General features: G+C 33.2%; 1 protein-coding gene across 1 annotated transcript in view; it reads left to right on the plus strand.

Moving 5' to 3' along the window:
- Nucleotides 1-10,596: 10,596 nt before the first annotated feature.
- COQ3 (coenzyme Q 3) overlaps nt 10,597-18,910 on the plus strand; it is a 276,221-nt gene continuing 267,907 nt past the window's right edge. Inside the window, exon 1 of the mRNA XM_089819180.1 lies at nt 10,597-10,904. Coding sequence (XP_089675306.1) covers nt 10,735-10,904 — 170 coding nt within the window. The 5' untranslated portion in view covers nt 10,597-10,734. The remainder of the gene's footprint in view (nt 10,905-18,910) is intronic.

Genomic DNA, 18,910 nt, shown 5'->3' on the forward strand with positions numbered 1-18,910 from the left:
CCAATTTGGTTCCTGTCAGGAAGAAAAATGGAGAAATCAGATTATGTGTTGATTTTCATGATTTAAACAGGGCTTTATTGAAGGATAGACATCCTTTGCCTTCAATGGAGCAAATCTTGCAAGTTATTTCAGGTTCAAAATGCTTCTCATTGTTGGATGGTTTTTCTGGTTACAACCAAATCTTATTCAAAGAAGAAGACAGATTTAAAATAGCCTTTACCACCAAAGGGGGCACTATGGCTTATCAAAAGATGCCATTTAGTTTATCAAACACTAGTGCAACTTTTTAGAAAGCAATGGATAAAGTTTTTCTGAATTTAATGTACAAGTTTGTGCTAGTTTATTTGGATGATATTACTGTTTTTTCAAAGAATGCAGCAGAACACTTTCAGCACTTAAAGGTAATATTCGAGAGATGCAGGGAGTATGGTATATTTTTGAATCATAAGAAAAGCATTTTTTCTGTTCATGAAGGTAAATTATTAGGATTTATTGTGTCAAAGGAAGGTATTACCATAGAACTAGAAAGAGTAAGTGCAATTCTCGCTCTACCACTTCCAGCACATAAGAAGGGATTGCAAAGTTTCCTAGGAAGAATAAATTTTATAAGAAGATTTATTCCAAATGTTGCTGAATTATTGACCCCATTAACAACTATGCTTAAGAAAGGTATCATTTTTAGTTGGACTAAGGAAGGTAAACACAGTTTTGAATTGATAAAAGAAGTATTAGCAGCTGCTCCTACATTGTTAAATCCAGATTTCTTTAAGGACTTTATATTATATGCTTATGGTAACATTGATTCTATTACTGCTTTGTTAGTATAGTAGAATGATGAAGGTTCTGAACAACCATTAGCATTTTTTAGCCAAGGGCTTAAAGATTATGAGTTACATTATTCTTTCGTGGAAAAGCATGTTCTTGATGTTATTAGAAGTTTGAAAAAATTTAGGCATATGCTTTCCAATAATAAGATCAAAATAATGGTAGCTCATCATTCTGTTAAAGATTTCTTGCTCAATAAAGATTTGAATACTAAAAGAGTAGGTTGGATTACTAAAGCCATGGAATACGATATTGAAATCAATGTAACCAAGCTGGTTAGAGGTAAGGGATTATGCGAATAGCTAGCTAGAAATGGAATTAATAATTTGAATAGTGATAATGATGTTGTCTTGACCATGTTACATAAGGAACAACCTACTATACATAATATTCAGACTGATTGGGTAGAAGATATGATAAGATTCTTGCAAATAGGACGCCGCCCTGAAGGTTTAGAGAGATCAAAACGAAAGTATTACAGAATACAAGCTATTCCTTACAGTCTAATGAATGGTATTTTGTTTAAAAAGGATCTACAGGGTGTATTGCTGAGATGTATAAAACCAGATCAGATTGAGCACATTTTGCATCAATTTCGTGAAGGACCAACTGGAGGTCACTTCTCACCAAGAGCTACAGCTCTTAAGGTGATGAAGGCAGGCTACTATTGGCCAAGTGTATTCAAAGATGCACATCTTTGGGTAAGAAGATGCAAATAATGTGCAATTTTTGCAGGTAAAGAGAAGTTATTAGCGATGCCTTTGAAACCTATTCAAGTGGACCAACCATTCATGAAATGGGGTCTAGACTTCATTGGCGTCATTAACCCACCTTCAAGTGCAGGTCATAAATGGGTATTGATAGCCACAGATTATTTTACAAAATGGACTGAAGCAGTAGCCCTTAAAGATGCAAATCGGACTGCTATTTTAAATTTTTACGAGGATTTAATTTGTAGATTTGGTGTACTAGATTCAATTATTTCAAACAACGCACTTGCTTTCACAAGAAATAAGATTGCTAAATGGGCTGTTAAGAATGGCATGTATCTGAATACTTCATCAAATTATTACCCATAGGGTAATGGACAAGCTGAATCCACTAACAAAAACTTGATTCACATTATAAAGAGAACATTAGAAGGAAATCAATGTTCTTAGCATGAGAAGTTGAAATTAGCACCGTGGGCTGATCGAATAACTTCCAAAAGATCAACTGTTATGTCTCCTTACACGTTGGTTTATGGTAAAGAAGCAAGATTACCAATTTCAGTTGAGTTTCTAGCATTGGATTTTATGCATTAGTTAGATATGATTGATGAAGAGCCTATGATGGTAAGGTTGGCTCAACTTAATGAACTAGAAGAAAAGAGAAAAGATGCTTTACAAACCATTGAGCATCATCAAGCTCAGATGAAGAAGACATTTGACAAAAAGGCATCTCCAAAAGATTTCTAGCTGGGAGACTTAGTAGTAAAATGGGATGAATTGAAAAGTAGGTTTGGAAAGCATTCAAAATTTGATGCCATGTGGGTTGGTTCGTACATCATAACCAGAACCACACAAAATAATGCTTTCCATTTGTCTACACTTGAAGGAGAAGAATTAAAAATCTCGGTTAATGGGATTCACCTCAAGCGATGCTTTTGAGGTATTTTTTCAGATTATAATAAGTGCTTTGGCACAATAGAGTAGAAGTACATTTTTTTATTTCAGATTTCAATAAGTGTTGTTCCAACACATCTAGATTCAAGTTTCAGCATGTTAGTTGTTAGTAATAAAGCTAGAAACTACACCACATTATTATCAATCTGCCATCAGCACACGAGATACATATCACGCAAAGCATGGAATGAATTCCAATGCTCTGAATCATACATGCCCCACGGGTTCACGACAGGCTCATGATAACATGATGTAATTCCCAGCCATTCAGCTGTAAAGAAATCAGAAAGCATTCAAGCATATTGTTGGCACAGGTCTTTTTGAGATATTTTTTAGAAAAAACAGCAAGCATAAATTCTGGTTTTGATTATTGGTTGACTTGAATGAATATCTTACCCCATAGCAGCAAGAGGATGCGTTATCCACCATCACACTAGACTAATATACCGTTGTGTATAGAAAAAATAAATTAATAATAATAATAATAATAAAGGAGGAATGGTCACTCTAGGATAGCCGACATACCACTCTAGTACAATCATGAAGAACACACCACATTGTTGTAATGACATAAAGTGCACATTCAAGCTAATAGTTCAGGTTTTATAATAGTTTTTAATAAATTTTCAGTCGAATCTGAGAGGTGTCATTACAACCAGTAGCTATCAATCTTCACAACCACAATATAATTATTATCAGAAGAAAGAGATCATAAAAGAAACAAAATTTTCTCTTTACTGTGATACAATTCTATCTTGGTTATCAAAACGAAGAGCTACAAGGTCCTATGACAACTAATAGATTTGTTTGGAAAGTTTCAATTTTTAGTTTTCAATTTGGTGTGGTGAGGTGTGTTTATTTCAGCAAGTGTGTTTCAGTTTTCAGAAGTTTGAGTTTTTTCTAAATTTTGAGAAGGTACAGTTTTCTAAGTGTTGAAGATGACTCTATGCCCAATGGATTGATAAGACAACTGGTCTATTATTGTTTAGCAAGAAAACAACCCTGAGAGGTCACCAAAAATGTTACCAATTTAACATGCCTTTTAAATTGTTATGATTTACACTAAACTTATTATGTTTTATATGTTGATAAGTGTGTTTAGCTGCTAAGAAATGACAGTAAAGAATTGAAATAATGCAGTAAGCAAAGTACAGGTCATACAAGTACTAAAATAATATTTTATTCATGTATTCAAAAATATTTTTACGAAGTGTTCATGTTTACATAGTACTTGAATACAATGCATTCAAATATTACTAGTGCTCTCAGCTCCTAACATAAATATATGAATTAAACACATTGTACAAACAAAAAAGTACTGAAAAAGAGATAGAAAGGAAAGACATCCATTGCCTGAATGGAAAGTTGTTGCATTGAATGTTGAAGGGTTGATCCCACATCTCCATCTGGGAGTAAAACCTACAAAAAATGAATAAAGAAATGGATCAGTTCATACGAATTGAGCAATGGAAAACTTTCCTATCATCTATACTTTGTTGTTTATACAACATGGTTGTGTAGATAACTATGCTAAAAGGCAAGACGGCAAGAAAATTTGAAGAAAATAAAACATGTTTTTATTAATGAGTTTGTTTCATGTGCAGATACATGTATGAAGACTTCAAGCTATAGAAGGATCATTCGTAAGTTTCATTGCATGAAGCCTTTTGGCTGAGTTTGTTCAGGCAAAGACAAAAGATATTGGGGAGGCTGTTGAGGGGGCATACATAAGTTACAAGTATGGGACCTTCTGGTTACACCAATGTAACTGATTGAAGACATTGAGGAGATCATAGAAAGGACATGCATAAGTTACAAGCACGAAACTTTTTGGTCAAATCAAGGAGGGGCGAAGACCAAAAGATTAGAGGAGATCATGGAAGGGACACATGTACATTACAAGCGTGGAACCTTTTGGTTGAATCATGTAGCGGCAAAGGATGAGAGGAGACCGTCGAGGGGGCATACATAAGTTTTAGGTATGGGACCTTCCGGTGAAATCATGGAGGATATGTAGAGTTTCAAAGTCTGAAGTTAAAGGAATCACAAGTATTTTTTCAGCATGTATCAATAAAGTACAAGTACAATCAATCATAAGGTCGATCAAAATTACCTATCAGTGCCAAATCTTAATCGTATTATGCATGATTGTCAAGTAATAATCAGATTTGAAGGAATAAAGCAATAACTAATATTCAACTATGATAGTTAAGAAATCAAGGTTTGAATGTAAGAAAAGATATCATTTAATGCAAATGGCATATTCAGGCACAATAGCATATAGGAAGAGAGCCACTTTCGGATTCTTCTCTCATTTTAGGACAACCCACCACCTGAGAGAGTTTCCATTGTTTCACAGGATAGCTTGATTCTACATCTCGCTAAAGGGACAAATCCTAATTGACAACAGTCATAAGACACTTTATTAGTTATGACTTTCCTATGTAACTGAGTGGCTTGTTTGAAGTTTTTTTTTATCAGCAATTTAACATTTTTACAGCATGAGTATGAAGAGTCGATACCCAAAAGTTCTCCCATGGCAAAGCCTATACACCTAAGAGTTTCAATTTGAAGAAGCTTCGGTGATAGGGATGGGATGTTGAACTAAGTTGGGATCATGAAATCTAGCTTATCTATCTTAAAATCATGCGACCATTCTATGAATTTAACTACATGAACCTTAAAACAACATTCTAAGACTTAAATAAACTCTTTCTTTATTGATTCCTCTACACATTGTAAAAAAAAATCCTATCCGAGTGATGAGAGATACTTACCTATTCGTTGTAGTTAGCTTCAAGCTAATTAGAGAGAAGCGAGAAGTCTTTCAAAGGGCCATTCCATATCGTGAAAAGTCCACCCTTTAGGCATTCATTCCAAGTTTCTTCTGCCTCTTTATTCGTCACAAAAATCGGGGTATCTTCAGGCAAATCCTAGGATTTTTTGGAAACCTTAGGATTGGGGGGTGGTGAAGCGAATGCTAAGGGGGCACCTATGTGGAGGAATATACAAAGGCAATTTATTTCCTATAGAATGCAACGATTTAGAATGGGTTGAAGCTACAGGCAAAGATGTTTCTCCGCTTGCTGGTTTTTCAGGCCAAACACCGAAATTAGGCTAGACATATTTTGTAAGATTAAAAACTCTAAATTGATTATCTAAGCTTTTGATGGTGGAGATTGATTGTGGCTTAAGAAAACTTGAATGACTGGATTGATATGTGTTAGGGTTTGTGCGAATTTGTGGTCCCTGAATCCCCCATTGGCTTTGTTGGTTTTCCTCACAAATCTACAAAACGGAGAATCTGTTTGCAATATTAATGGCAAATTTTGACTTCTTTGAATTATGGATGGGAGCACTAAACTTGTATTGATCATGGACAACATTAGCATTGCTATGCGAGTGCTTCTCTCTGTAGTATTTCCTTTTATTTCTTTGAGTATTCTGCCCTGCTTTGGTTGCTAATCTGTAGAAGTTCGTCATTTTCACTTTTAAATCTTTATTATTATTATTTGAATACTACATTATTTTTTTATTTTTTATTTTTTGATTGATAAGAGGCCAAAGCCAAGATTAATTATTATGTATTATTATTATTTTATTAAGCATGGGTAGATTCAAACCCAAGACTTTTTCAATAAGAGGCTCATAATTTATCGTTGTGTTGTGGGCTCTTGCCTTTTTTCTTTTTTCTTTTTTCTTTTTTCTTTTTAATTATTCATTAATTGATCAATTTTTTTTTAAAATTTCATTTCAAAATTACATTGAACTTGAAATTTGGAATTTACTTTATTCTATTTTGATTTTGATTTACATTTACATTTAAAATTTATTTTTAATAAGTTAATTATCTTTTAGGAAATTACATATAAGAATTAAAAAGTAGGAGAATTAACTTATGATTATTTGTTTGATCCAAAAGCCATCTAAATCTATATGATAAAATATGCTTACGACATGAGTCTAAATTAAAACTTATAGGGATGATTTAAATTATGTTTACTATTTATTATTATTTTTCAAGGTCGAGGATCGAGATTATAGTTAGAACATTGGTTAGGGTTGAGGTAATTACACCATCATTAGTTTTATCATTAAGATTGGGATTAATGTTGATGATTAAAACTATAGTTAGGTTTAGGGTTTATATCATGGTTCTAATAATAGTTAGGGTTAGTGCTAACAATTAGGGTAAGGGTTAGGATAAGAGTTTAGGTTTATGTCATGCTTAGGATTCTGATTGGGTTTAGAGTTTGGTTAAGATCTTATTTATGAATAAGGATTAGTTTAAGCAATGATTAGGCTTAGCACTAAGGTTGGGTTTAGACTTTTGAGTAGGGTTGAGGATTACAATTACAATTAGGGTAAGGGGTTACCTCATGGTTAGTACTATGGTTAGGGTTAATATTTTGGTAATGTTTAAAGTTATGATTGAAGTTGGATTTGGGAATATGGTTAGTTTTACAGTTACTATTAGGGTTTAAATTACAATAATGATTTGAATATTGGTTAGGTTTATATAATGATTATAGTTAGAGTTGTGTTGATTAGAATTATGATTCAATGTTTCTCATAAGGTTCATTGTTAATGTTTAGGTAATGTAGTATGAATATCTTTCTAATTAAGGGGTTTTTAATTTATTTGTCTACATATCATTTTCTCTTTTAGAACTAACTTGCACAAACATAATTCACTATATTATATGTCAACTACCCTTATTGGTTACATTGATAAATGCAAAATAAAATAGCAACATTATTCCTAAATTGACCTTCAATATCTCTTCGATGTATCCATTGCACCTTAATATGCTAGTTTATTTCTATGTGTTAACTAGGGGAAGAACCTAGTAGCTTCCCAAGCTAACTTTACACACCTAGGACTCTTAAAATGTAAGTTAGATTTTACCAATTTTTTGTATACCTTAGTAGATGGATGAAGAGCTTAAAGATAAGGTTTTAACTTTTGGGTATTCACAAATTTATCTGTAGGGATCGTGAAAGACGAAGTGGTCAAAACATGTCATGTTAAAATGCCGATACCTGCAATGTTCATGCACCAATAGTGGCTCACTAAAAAAACACTAGTACTTGTGGTAAAATGTTCTAATAGTCTTAATGAAATGTCCCAGTAGTGGTGCAAAAATTGGTTAGTTACTAATTTAAAAAAGCTAAAAAATGATCGACTATTAGTACATGTGTTTCCATTTTTTGAGGCTCTTTTATGAATGATAATTGGAGGATATCTATGACAAGATTATCACAATTATTGAGCCCCCTATTGGTTACTAAATCTCATCCCCTTTTCACTAGTTTAAATTTTCCATACAAGAAGTAGTGACACCTTCAATTAGTGAGATTTTAGAGTTGGTCACTTTACATGCATATTTTTGAATGCATTTAATTCAAAAGATTATGTTGGAGGGACTTATTCTACTTATCGTAGGCTAGTACTATTGGATTCACTTTGCACAATTAGTGAATTAGTCTAAAACCAATCAACCAATGAGAATGGACTATTTTTTGTAAAGTTAATATATTAATTTATTATTCTAATATATTATTTATCTCAATGCTAATTGGTTCATTTCATTTGGTCTTATATGACCCCTTCTTTTGGAGGTTTCACCCATGTTGATCTATTTTTAGCTAGATTTTCAGTTAGTTATTAAATTTAATTAATTTTTTTACATGATTATTAATATTTTTTAAAATCCCATGTTAGATAATTATGTTAACATTTCGATTTTCATTGTGAATGCAAAAAAATATTAATTATACAATGTTAAATCTAGAGGAAGATTGGATAGTATGAAAATTGTATTCACTACATTCACCACCACTTCAATAGTTTTTAAAATAAGACAAAATAATTATAGTTTACCCATTGGCACAAGACATCATACGGAAAATATCTATTATATTTGCATTTTCTAAAGTAGGAAATTAAAAAGTCTACAAATTTATTTTGCGTAAGTTATCTCTTCCTTACTATTAGTAGATCCATGATTAGACATGGGATATAATATTTTGAGATGATACAATTTAGGGGGAGGGAGGTAGATTTATTCTCAACAAATTTAGTCTAGAGTTTTCTACTTTGATCAAATTTATAACAAGTGCCACATAGTGGCATGTACTTGCCTTATTGTTAAATTAATTGTATTTGTAAGTATCTAATACAAATTGTAGTTTTTTAATAAATGCCTAAAAAAGATAATTTAATCTAATTCAAATATTAGAAAAGTGAATATATATATATATATATATAATTAATAAGTTCTTTAAGTATAATTATAAATGAATGAATATAATAGTAAATAAAGCATTATACTCACATTAACTTCATGTAATTACAATTTCACTTATGCTATTTCACTTATATATACTTTTTAATGAAAATAATCTTTACAAGGTAAATTAAAATTGATTATGTTATTACATTTATTAAGATTTCAAACATTTAGAGTAGTGTTTGATTTTGTGTGAATTTGCCTTAGCAAAAACTAATGCTTATACAACTATTTCTTATTTTACCTTGACTCTAGTTGAAAATATTGCATTATGATACTCCAAAAAAGGGCTCCTATAACACAAAATGAGTTCATCCAATTATATAATTTGTATGAAATAATTTTTTTATAAATGAATTAAAAAACTTTAGAAATATTATAATTATTCAAAAATTATTACATGTGATTGGTGGATAGATTTCAAATTGAGTGATTGTGTAAAGTGAATGCAATAGTACTATACAATAATATTGCTCATTTGTAATAGAGATTTCTAAAATATACAAATAAACTCTCTTCTAATCCAGAATTATGTTTATTCTAATTAAAAAAAACTATTTTGCTTGATAATATCTTAAGATACTATTTATTTCAATTAAAGTTAAAATTTGTAAATTCTTATCAGTACTTGACGAGATTATCATGTTTTAGATAGCTCATGTTAACTGTTGATTAAATGAATTGTAGTTGAGCAATTTAATATTTTTCTATTTGATTTTATAATTATTTCAATTAAAGTTAAAATTTGTAAATTCTTATTAGTATCATGTTTTAGATTACTCATGTTAACTGTTGATTAAATGAATTGTATTAATGCGATCAGATTTCCACAATCCATAATAGTTATGATAGTTAGTTTCTAGATTAGATTGTGTAACGATTTTTGTCATCAATGTTTAGAATCACACCAATTTGAAAGAAGAAGAGATGTAAAAAATGTAAGTAAATTAAAAACTTACATTTTTTACATCTCTTGCTCTTTCATCCTGATGATGGATCACTTGGTGTGATTCGAAACGTTGATGACAAAAATCATTACACAATCTAATCCAGAAACTAACTATCATAAATGAATTGTAGTTGAGCAATTGGATATTTTTCTATTTGATTTTTATGTTTATGTTAAAAATCTTATATGCTGATTTGTATGTTTTGAAACTTTATAAAATATATTTTAACTCACACTCCATTCTTATTATTTCTTATATCTATTTATTTATACATATATCACATTTAATTAGGTAGATAAATATCATTTATTCTTTTTAGTTATATTTATATTCATTTATGTTGTACAATTAATGTATTATATTATTGATTATTATTTATTTATTATATTTATCTTAATTCTATTAATTATAAATTCAATATATATATAATAAAGAAATACATTGAAATACACTATATTTTTATATTTTAAAATTTTAGTGTAATTTTAATATGATAAATGTATTTTTTTTAAATGTTTGAATTTGAATCGATAAATATAGTGTGACAATTTTATTTATCTATCACTAATATCAAATTTATTGAATAGTTCAATAAATTGAATGCATTATTTTTTCAAATTTTGATAGTGTAATAATTTATTGTTTCAATTATTACATTTAATATTATAATGACTTTTAATTTATAAACTAAAAATAACTAGCTCATATTACAATTGAAAATATTATATTATAGAATGTATAAATGTTATGTAAGATTAATATGTAGATTATACAAATAGAGGTTTCCTATTTTAAACCATTTAATTACCAACAAAAAAAAAAAAAAAAAAAAAAACAAAAACAAAAAACAAAAACAGCTACTAATCCACGAAGTGGCACTTGTTTACAACAATCGCCCTAGCAAAACAAGTCGCCGCGCAGCCGGTTTTGAAGATTTTGATTTTGCTGTGGAGTTTTTAAAAATTTAGAGTGGAGGTTTTGAATTGTAATTTTCAGGTGGCAATGGCCATGCGCAGGAGCGTTATGGGAACAGGAAGGGCATTCATATCCTCTTTTTCGTTTCTTTTCTATCAAAACACCGGCAGGAATTACGCTTCCACGCCTTCCTCTAGGCTCAATAGCTCTTTAAAAGCGGCGGAAGTTGCCAAATTTGCTGCAATGGCGGAGAAATGGTAACTCTACCCTTCTCTCCATATACCGTATACTTTCACGCTTGTTCCATTACACATTGCCATGTTTTTTTTTCAAAATTGAGAAATATTTATGATTAGGGGATGTTTAATGAGATAAGTTTAAGTTTAAGAGAAAATGGTCCTCCCAGGCAAAGTCGGGTCCAATCGCCTATTATTTAGAAATGGATTTGGTATCAATGCGAAAATTGAGAATCGCAGCATGCCCTATTGTTATGCATTGGAAACTTTGGCGGAAAAAATATGTCAAAATGCTATCGAAATCACGTCAACATTGACCAAAATCGTTACAAAGAGCCCCGAATGTTCAAATCATGTCTTTTCTCTTGTACACGTCTCGAGATTAACGTTATATATTTACAAGGAGGGACAAAGGAAATTTCGAGCGTTCAGGTTTTTGTCCTTTAATGTAGGTTGTGTTATTTTTGAGTTGCAAGTGTTCTAACCTTGAATCAACTGGATTGGATATGGCTTAGTTGACTTGGGACTCATTGGCTTTCGTGTAGATTTGCAGAGTCACGAATTATGCTTTAGCAAAAACCAAGTCTTATTTAATCTTTAATATAGGGTTTATGCTTTATAATCAAAACCGTTGTAGCATTACGGGGACTAAGGATTGACTTCTCTCGTGTATGCTATAAAGAACATGCATTGATCCATCTAAAATTCTGTACGGAATTCACTTAGTCTGGATTCTGGATTCAATTGGGAAAAATGCGCAAACTAAAGGAACATCAGAATATCCATCAAAATAGGGTAAGTAAACTTTCTTTTGGGTAATTTCATGCTAAATACAGTTAGTAGAGATAAAGATATGTTTAACTGTAGAATGGCTGCTTTATAAGGTCCATACCTTCCTTTTTAGCATTGGAGGCTTCTTAACTCTAGCTTGCAATTTATGTACACTACTTTTTACAATAGTATAAAGGTAAAACATTTAATATGTACATTTGTTATAGCCCGACTACAGATTAATTGCACAATACATTCACAAAATAGAAACTCTAGTGAGAGCAAAAAGTATAACAAAAGCCAATCACAAAAACAACAATAACACAATTATTCCTAGGAAGCCATTTAACCTAACATCAAATTAATTTTTCTGTAATATCCCCAATCGGTTATAACTTCGTCAAACACCAATTTCTTCTCTAGTTCACTTGTTTGACATTTCATCAAACAATTTGCAAGCAAGCTCTGATACCACTGTAATACCCTCTGCAATTCTGATTTTTATTTCCTGATTGCTAACTTGAGAATTTCGTCAAACACTTAACACTTTGAGAATTTTTATAAATGTCAAACTTTAATTGATACGCTTGGAAAACTCCAAACAACCAACAACAAATGTTCTTGTATTTTTTTTGAAACATAGAGCATTGACTATAAATGAGAAAATATGCATCTACATCAATAAGACATTAAGGCAACAAATTCTGATGTAAAACTCTGATATAAATCAGGTTACAAATGATTTCTAAATTCTTACAAATGCCCTAAAATATTCAAATCTATCCTCCATGCAATACAAATGAAATAGATAGGAACTTGGAAAATTGCTCAAGGAAATCTGGATTTTTCTTGTAATGAGTTCCTGTAGCAGCAATGGCGCTGCATTGAATTACTGTAGTAGATCATTGTAACGACAACACTGTAGCAGTGATACTGTAGCAAGTTACTGTAGTAGTATCCAACTTATTCCTTCAATCTTACTCCATGAATCTGGCCCTAGGCCACAAATTTGACACAATGAAAAGACTGATTTGTCTTCTCCAACAACTGCAGCCCCTTGAAGGATCTTTTACTAATATGCTCAAATACATAACCTGTATGATGTCCTCCCAATACCAAATTCACTAGGTATTTCACCAGCTCAAATGGAGGCACACAAAAGAACTCCTTTCTCTAGTGGCAAATGTTGAAACCCTTGGCTCCACACAACTCATCAAATGTAAATAACAATAATCGGATGATAAGAAAAGAACTTCTCATGCCCCCATTATTCTTACCTTGTGGGAGCTCACTTACTTTTCTCCCCAATGTGGGATAAAAGATATTCTTATATATTCACTTTATTGTATTATTATAATATGAAATTATAATATTTTCACTTTATTATAATATTATAATATGAAATTATGCCCCATCTAAAGTGCCAGTCCCCAATAAAACCCTCTAACCACCATATTAGCCTACGAGGATTACAATAATAGGCTAATCCCTGAAATTCTGATGTTGGCAAAAATGGGGACATTACATTTTCAGAGTACAATACATGTTTGCTTCAACAATTTCGCATATATAGAGCCCAACTGCTTTACTTAGCTTGCAAGAAAAGAATCTTTCCTTGCTTTCTTTGGCTTTAAATCACATATAAAATTACTCTTGATTTTATGCAACCTCACAAACTTAGAAATAATCAATGAAAGAATAAAAAACAAGGCTGTTGCTAAATATCCAACTTGAGTTGCATTAAAACAACTCCATTAAACCTTCGTTAGCTAAAAAACAAAATCAACATCCCTTCATAGCAAGGAAGGCATCTAGCAGAACACCCAATTAATTCTTGAAGAATACAAACTGATTCTTCACCAAAGCCTTTGTTAGGATGTCTACTATCAGTTTGTCCATAGTAATGCACTGGAGTCTCACTATCCCTTTCTCCACACATTCTTTGGTAAAGTGGTACTTGATCTCAATGTGCTTTGACTTGTCACTAAACATTGAATTTTTAGAGGTTGATGTTACTCCGATTATTATAGTAAATGGCTATAGGATCTAGCTTATGATCGAAGAGCCCAACTAGAATTTTTTGAAGCTAGATAGCCTCACTTGTAGCCATGTTGGCTGCCATAAACTCTGCCTTTGCAAAACTCTATGTAACTTATGTTTCTAACGTACCAAGAGACAACTAATCCCAATTGAAACTGTACTGTGAAGTTCTCTTCCTATCAATTCAACCACTTGCCCAATTTGCATTAGTAAACCCCTTGAGCTTTACTCCATCCTGCTTAACATACTTCATCCCATAGTCAGTTGTGCCTCAGAGATATCTCCAAACATGCTTTGCAACTATCTAGTGCACACTTTTAGGTTTCACTATAAAATGACTAAGAGAGTTCACTACAAAACAAATGTCTGGGCTAGTGTTGATTAGTTACATAAGAGAGCCTATTAACTATTTGTATAAAGTAAGGTCCAGTACCTTTGATTTGGAAGCATCAATCTTCTTCTAGTTGGTCACTAGTGTTGTTGACTTGGGCTTACAGTTCTCCAACTTGAATAACTTAAAAATATTAGTTAGGTATTTCCCTTGTCCAAGGACTGTGTGTGTGTTTCATAACTCTAATCTTTGAAAGTAGGGCATCAACACCAAATCCTTCATATCAAAATCTAGATCCTGCTTGCAGTGTCTTATGAGCTCCTTTGACCTTGTGATAAATAAGTGATCAACATACAACAAGAATATTAGAAGTTCACCCTTCACTTGAACATAGTACAAGTTTGAATCCTCCTTACTCTTGCTAAAGCCCACACAGTGCAAGTAATTGCCAATATGTGAATATCGTTCCCTAGAGCTTGCTTAAGTCCATATAGTGCTCTCTTCAACTTGCAAACACAAGAATCTCTCCCATATGCTTCGAATCCTTGTGGCTTCTCTATGTAAATCTCTTCCTCAATTACCTCATTGAGAAACACTGCTTTAACATCCATCTGGTGCATCTTCCAACCCATTTGTACAACTACAAAAAATATAGCTCTTATGGAAGAGTACTTGGCTATTGGAGCGAATGTCTCGTCATAGTTGATTCTTTCCTTTTGAGAAAAACCCTTAGCCACAAAATGAGTTTGAACTTTCCACACTACCATTTGCAACATGCTTAATCTTTTACATCCATCTTGAGCTCACCACAAACTTATCTTCTAGTCGTGCTACTACCTCGTGCACGCTATTCTTCATGATGAAAGAATACTCTTCCACCATAGCATCCTTCTATACTTGGTGCTTGGATGCCGCGTGAAAGTTGGAAGACTCTATTTTAATTAATACACTCATAAGTGCAACATAATCAGAATAACGTCTTGGAGCCTTTCTCTATCTGATTGATCTTGTTGATCACCAACATATTTCCATGCCTCTCTTTTAAAGTCTGCTCAACCACCCCCTATTCTCCTTTTCTTTGTAAGAAGAATATGAGGCTGAGGAATTCTTTGTTCCTCCTGATCGTCTTGTTTGGCTTGCTTGTCTTGCTTTCCATTTTCTGTGACTAAAGTTTGAGGAATTTATGCTACCTCAAATCATGGATGATTGCTCCTCATTCATCAAGGTGCTAAACTTCTGAAGAGCCCTTTCCTCGTAGAACTTCACATGTTTGTGAATAATTATTTTCTCGAGGGGAGGAATGTAATCCCGATAAGCCTTGGGAGTTTCACACAAGAATACCCTTCTCTGTAGTTAGTTCTAACTTGGTCCTTTTCTCCACAAGAATGTGACAATACACAAGGCATCCAAAGATGCAAATGTGTCTAAAATTTGGTTTCTTACCACTAAATGCCTCTTTTTGGAGTCAATTTGCACAACACTTTGTGAGGGCACTTATTTTGCAGATACAAGTCTATATTGCAAGCTTCTGTCCACAAGAATCAAGGTAAGTCCTAATCATGAAGCATGGCCTTGGCTGCTTTAACTATACCCCTGTTCTTTTGCTCAACAACGCTGTTCTATTTAGGGTTGTATGGAATTGTTAGCTCTTTCTTGATACCTTCCTGAGCACAAAAATCTTTGAAGACATTTGAGGTAGACTAGCTTCCGTTATTAGATCTCAATATCTTGATCTTTCTCCCCATTTGGTTCTCTGCAACAGCCTTAAACTCTTTGAACCTACCAAAGAGCTCATCTTTGTTCTTCATATAATATATGCACGCCTTCCTGGAGATATCATCAGAAGTAACATAATACTCATACCGATTCAAATATATCATTCACATAAGCCCATACACATTTGAGTGTACAAGATCCAAAATCCCTTTAGATCTATTGTTGCTACCTGAAAAATTAGACTTGGCATACTTCCCAAGAGCACAACCCTTGCACACCTCATACTTTTGAGTCTTCATCTTAGGTAGCCCCATGAGTATTTCCTTGAGCACATTAACTACTTTATGGTGAAGATGAGCCATCCTCCTATGCCACAATTCACCTTGCCCTCCAACTGTTAACCAATACATATGTTGGCTGAAACTATAAACGAAAGAAGCTGCCATGCCCAACTTTAATCACATTTGCAACTTGGGAATCCTTTGGACAAATGTAGACTTTTTCCCTTTCAAAGGTTATGATGTAACCCTTGTCTTCCAAACTAGAAACTGAGATTAAATTCTTTGTTATGCCAGGGACATACAACACATCCTTCACCGACAAGGGTTGCACTCTCCCTCAAAAACTTGACAATGCCAACACTATTTGCATGGTACTTAGCATTGTCACCGAGCTTTACATAGAAATCCAACTTCTCCTCCAATTTGGTAAAACAATCTCTAACTCCCATCATGTGGCAAGAAGCCCTATTGTCAATATACCAAACCCTATCGACAATTGAGCTTGACAGTCAGGCAATGAGTGGAAACTAATTTTCAAATTGTGATGCAAACTTGTCCACCTCAATTGTAGTAGCAACTTGCGTGATGGTCTTTATTTTTCTTATTCTTGTTTGGACTTTGATTGGCATAGTGATCCAATTGATGGGAAAAAAAATAATTTTTTTAATCTTGCTTCTGCCCACTCTTGGAAGAATAATCTTTTGTTCACTTTTTATTGGAATTCTTCTTACCCTTGCTTGCAAGAGCAAGATTTTCTTTGTCTGGTCTCCTCGATGAGCATCTTCATGGATCTCCCATTGAAATAAATCATTTCAAAGCTGTGCCCATTTAGGTTGCCGATCTCTGCCAACAGCACACTTGACAAACACTTCTCAGTGCTTCAAAAAACCATTAAAGGGTATACGCATCAACTCATCTCCAGCAATCCTTTCTCCAATAACAGCTAACTCATCTTTGACTTGTGTTAATTTGGACAAGTAAGAGGTCACACTCTCGCCTTTGGACATCTTGGTATTATGTAATTTGTCCTTGATTATCATCTTATGACTTTGGTAGTCGCTTTGATAAAGTCTTGTGAGCATATCTCACATCTCCATGGCGATGACTTTCCTCAATAGTTGAGGAATTGAATGATATCTTACTCCATTAAGGATGATTCTCCGAGCCTTGGCCTCCTTGACTTCATGTGAATCCAAAGCAACATGATCATTTATTGGTGGTGTCAGTACTATACTAGAATAGATCCACAACCTATTCTCCTTGAGATCAAATGTAATTCGAACATTCACTGTAAGAAGTTAGATTCACCCTCGAGCCTATCCTCATATCCAACATTGGTTGTCATAGCCATAAAAGAACCTAGAGACAAAAATCTGAGTTTTTTTCTTCTGAAATTTGCATCACAAATCTTGGCTTTGTATTCACAGTTTAGAGCTCTGATACCATGTTAATTTCTTATAACCTAGCTACAAATTAATTACACAATAAATTCACAGAAATAGAATCTCTGTCTGATTTATAACAATCATTACTCTAGGTTAATTAACAACAAATAATAGCGGAAGCAAAAAGAATAACAAAAGCCAATCACAAAATGACTATAGCAGAGATATACCTAGGAAACCCTAGTGTGGGGGAAAGCTTGCAAATGTGGGATCTTTTATTCAGCCTAACCACAAACTTATTCTTCACAATACAATACAAGTTTGCTTCAACAATTTTACATATATAGAGCCAAGCTGCTTTACTAAGCTTGCAAGAAAAGAATCTTTTTTTGCTTGCTTTGGCTTTAAATCATATATAAAAACACTCTTGATTTCATGCAACCTCACAAACCTAGAAATATTCTACTAAAGAATAAAAAACAAAGCTATTGCTCAATTTCCAACTCGAGTTGCTTCACTCCACTCTACCTTTCTAGCTAAAAGACAAAAATCATGGTGGGGGGCATTCTTAGGAATTTTTCTTCTTGCACAAAAGGGTGAAGTTGATAGGTGACGCCTCCACCATCAACACCAAATTATGGCCTTCAAGGCAACAAGGGTCTTCATGTTGCATGCCATTTTTTGTATTTTCTTTGCTTTTCATGGAGCTGTAAGTGTTTGAAAAAGTTCAAGTTTTGAGTCCATATGTATTGTAATTAGAGTCTGCTCATATGTTTACAAGTCCTTGATGAATGTAGATGCCACAAGCTAATCTGGTGGATGCCCAAAAGAAGGTGGCAAACAAGGTAACATGTCCATGTATGAAAGTGAATCAAACTCCAAAGACAAGGAATCATCCTTATAGGAAGATATGGGAAGAGAAGCAATGTAACCTCTCCTCAATGATGAATGCACAACCATGAAAGAAGCTCCTTGATGACTGAAGAAGCTGCACCATGAAAATTGAATGATGTTTCTTCTTGTAGGAAGAAGTGGTGCCATAGGTGTAGTAGAGAATGCTCCCCAACTAGTAGGAAGAATCCTCAAAAGATATGATGTCTGAGAAAACTGAAATACAATCTCCAAAGACTGATATGTCTCCTTTGAAGTGAAAGAATCCTCCTCCAACTGCTGAAAAGATGTGTCCACAATCGTGTCAGTCTCAAAAGAAACATCAAGTGGTTGAGGGTTAGAGTGTTCCCTCGCAACAGGTGAAGAAGAATTCTCTTTAACAAAGAGAAGATGGATGTCATCAATAATGTCTCCCACATCTTCAATGTAAGACTCCACAAACAACACTGCAATGTTTGGAAGGAAGTCATCCCATGAAGCTGAAATAGGAAGAGATGGTGTTTCTCGCTGCATTGAATCAGGCATTTTTAGCTGGAACTGGATCAGTAGAAGCAACATGAGTAGTTAGAGGTATGATCTCAACTGGAGTTGTAGGTACCACAACTGGAGTGA

This window comes from Cupressus sempervirens, chromosome 3 (genome assembly GCF_028749045.1).
Source record: "Cupressus sempervirens isolate cs-2001-9-10 chromosome 3, ASM2874904v1, whole genome shotgun sequence".
Lineage (NCBI taxonomy): Eukaryota > Viridiplantae > Streptophyta > Pinopsida > Cupressales > Cupressaceae > Cupressus > Cupressus sempervirens.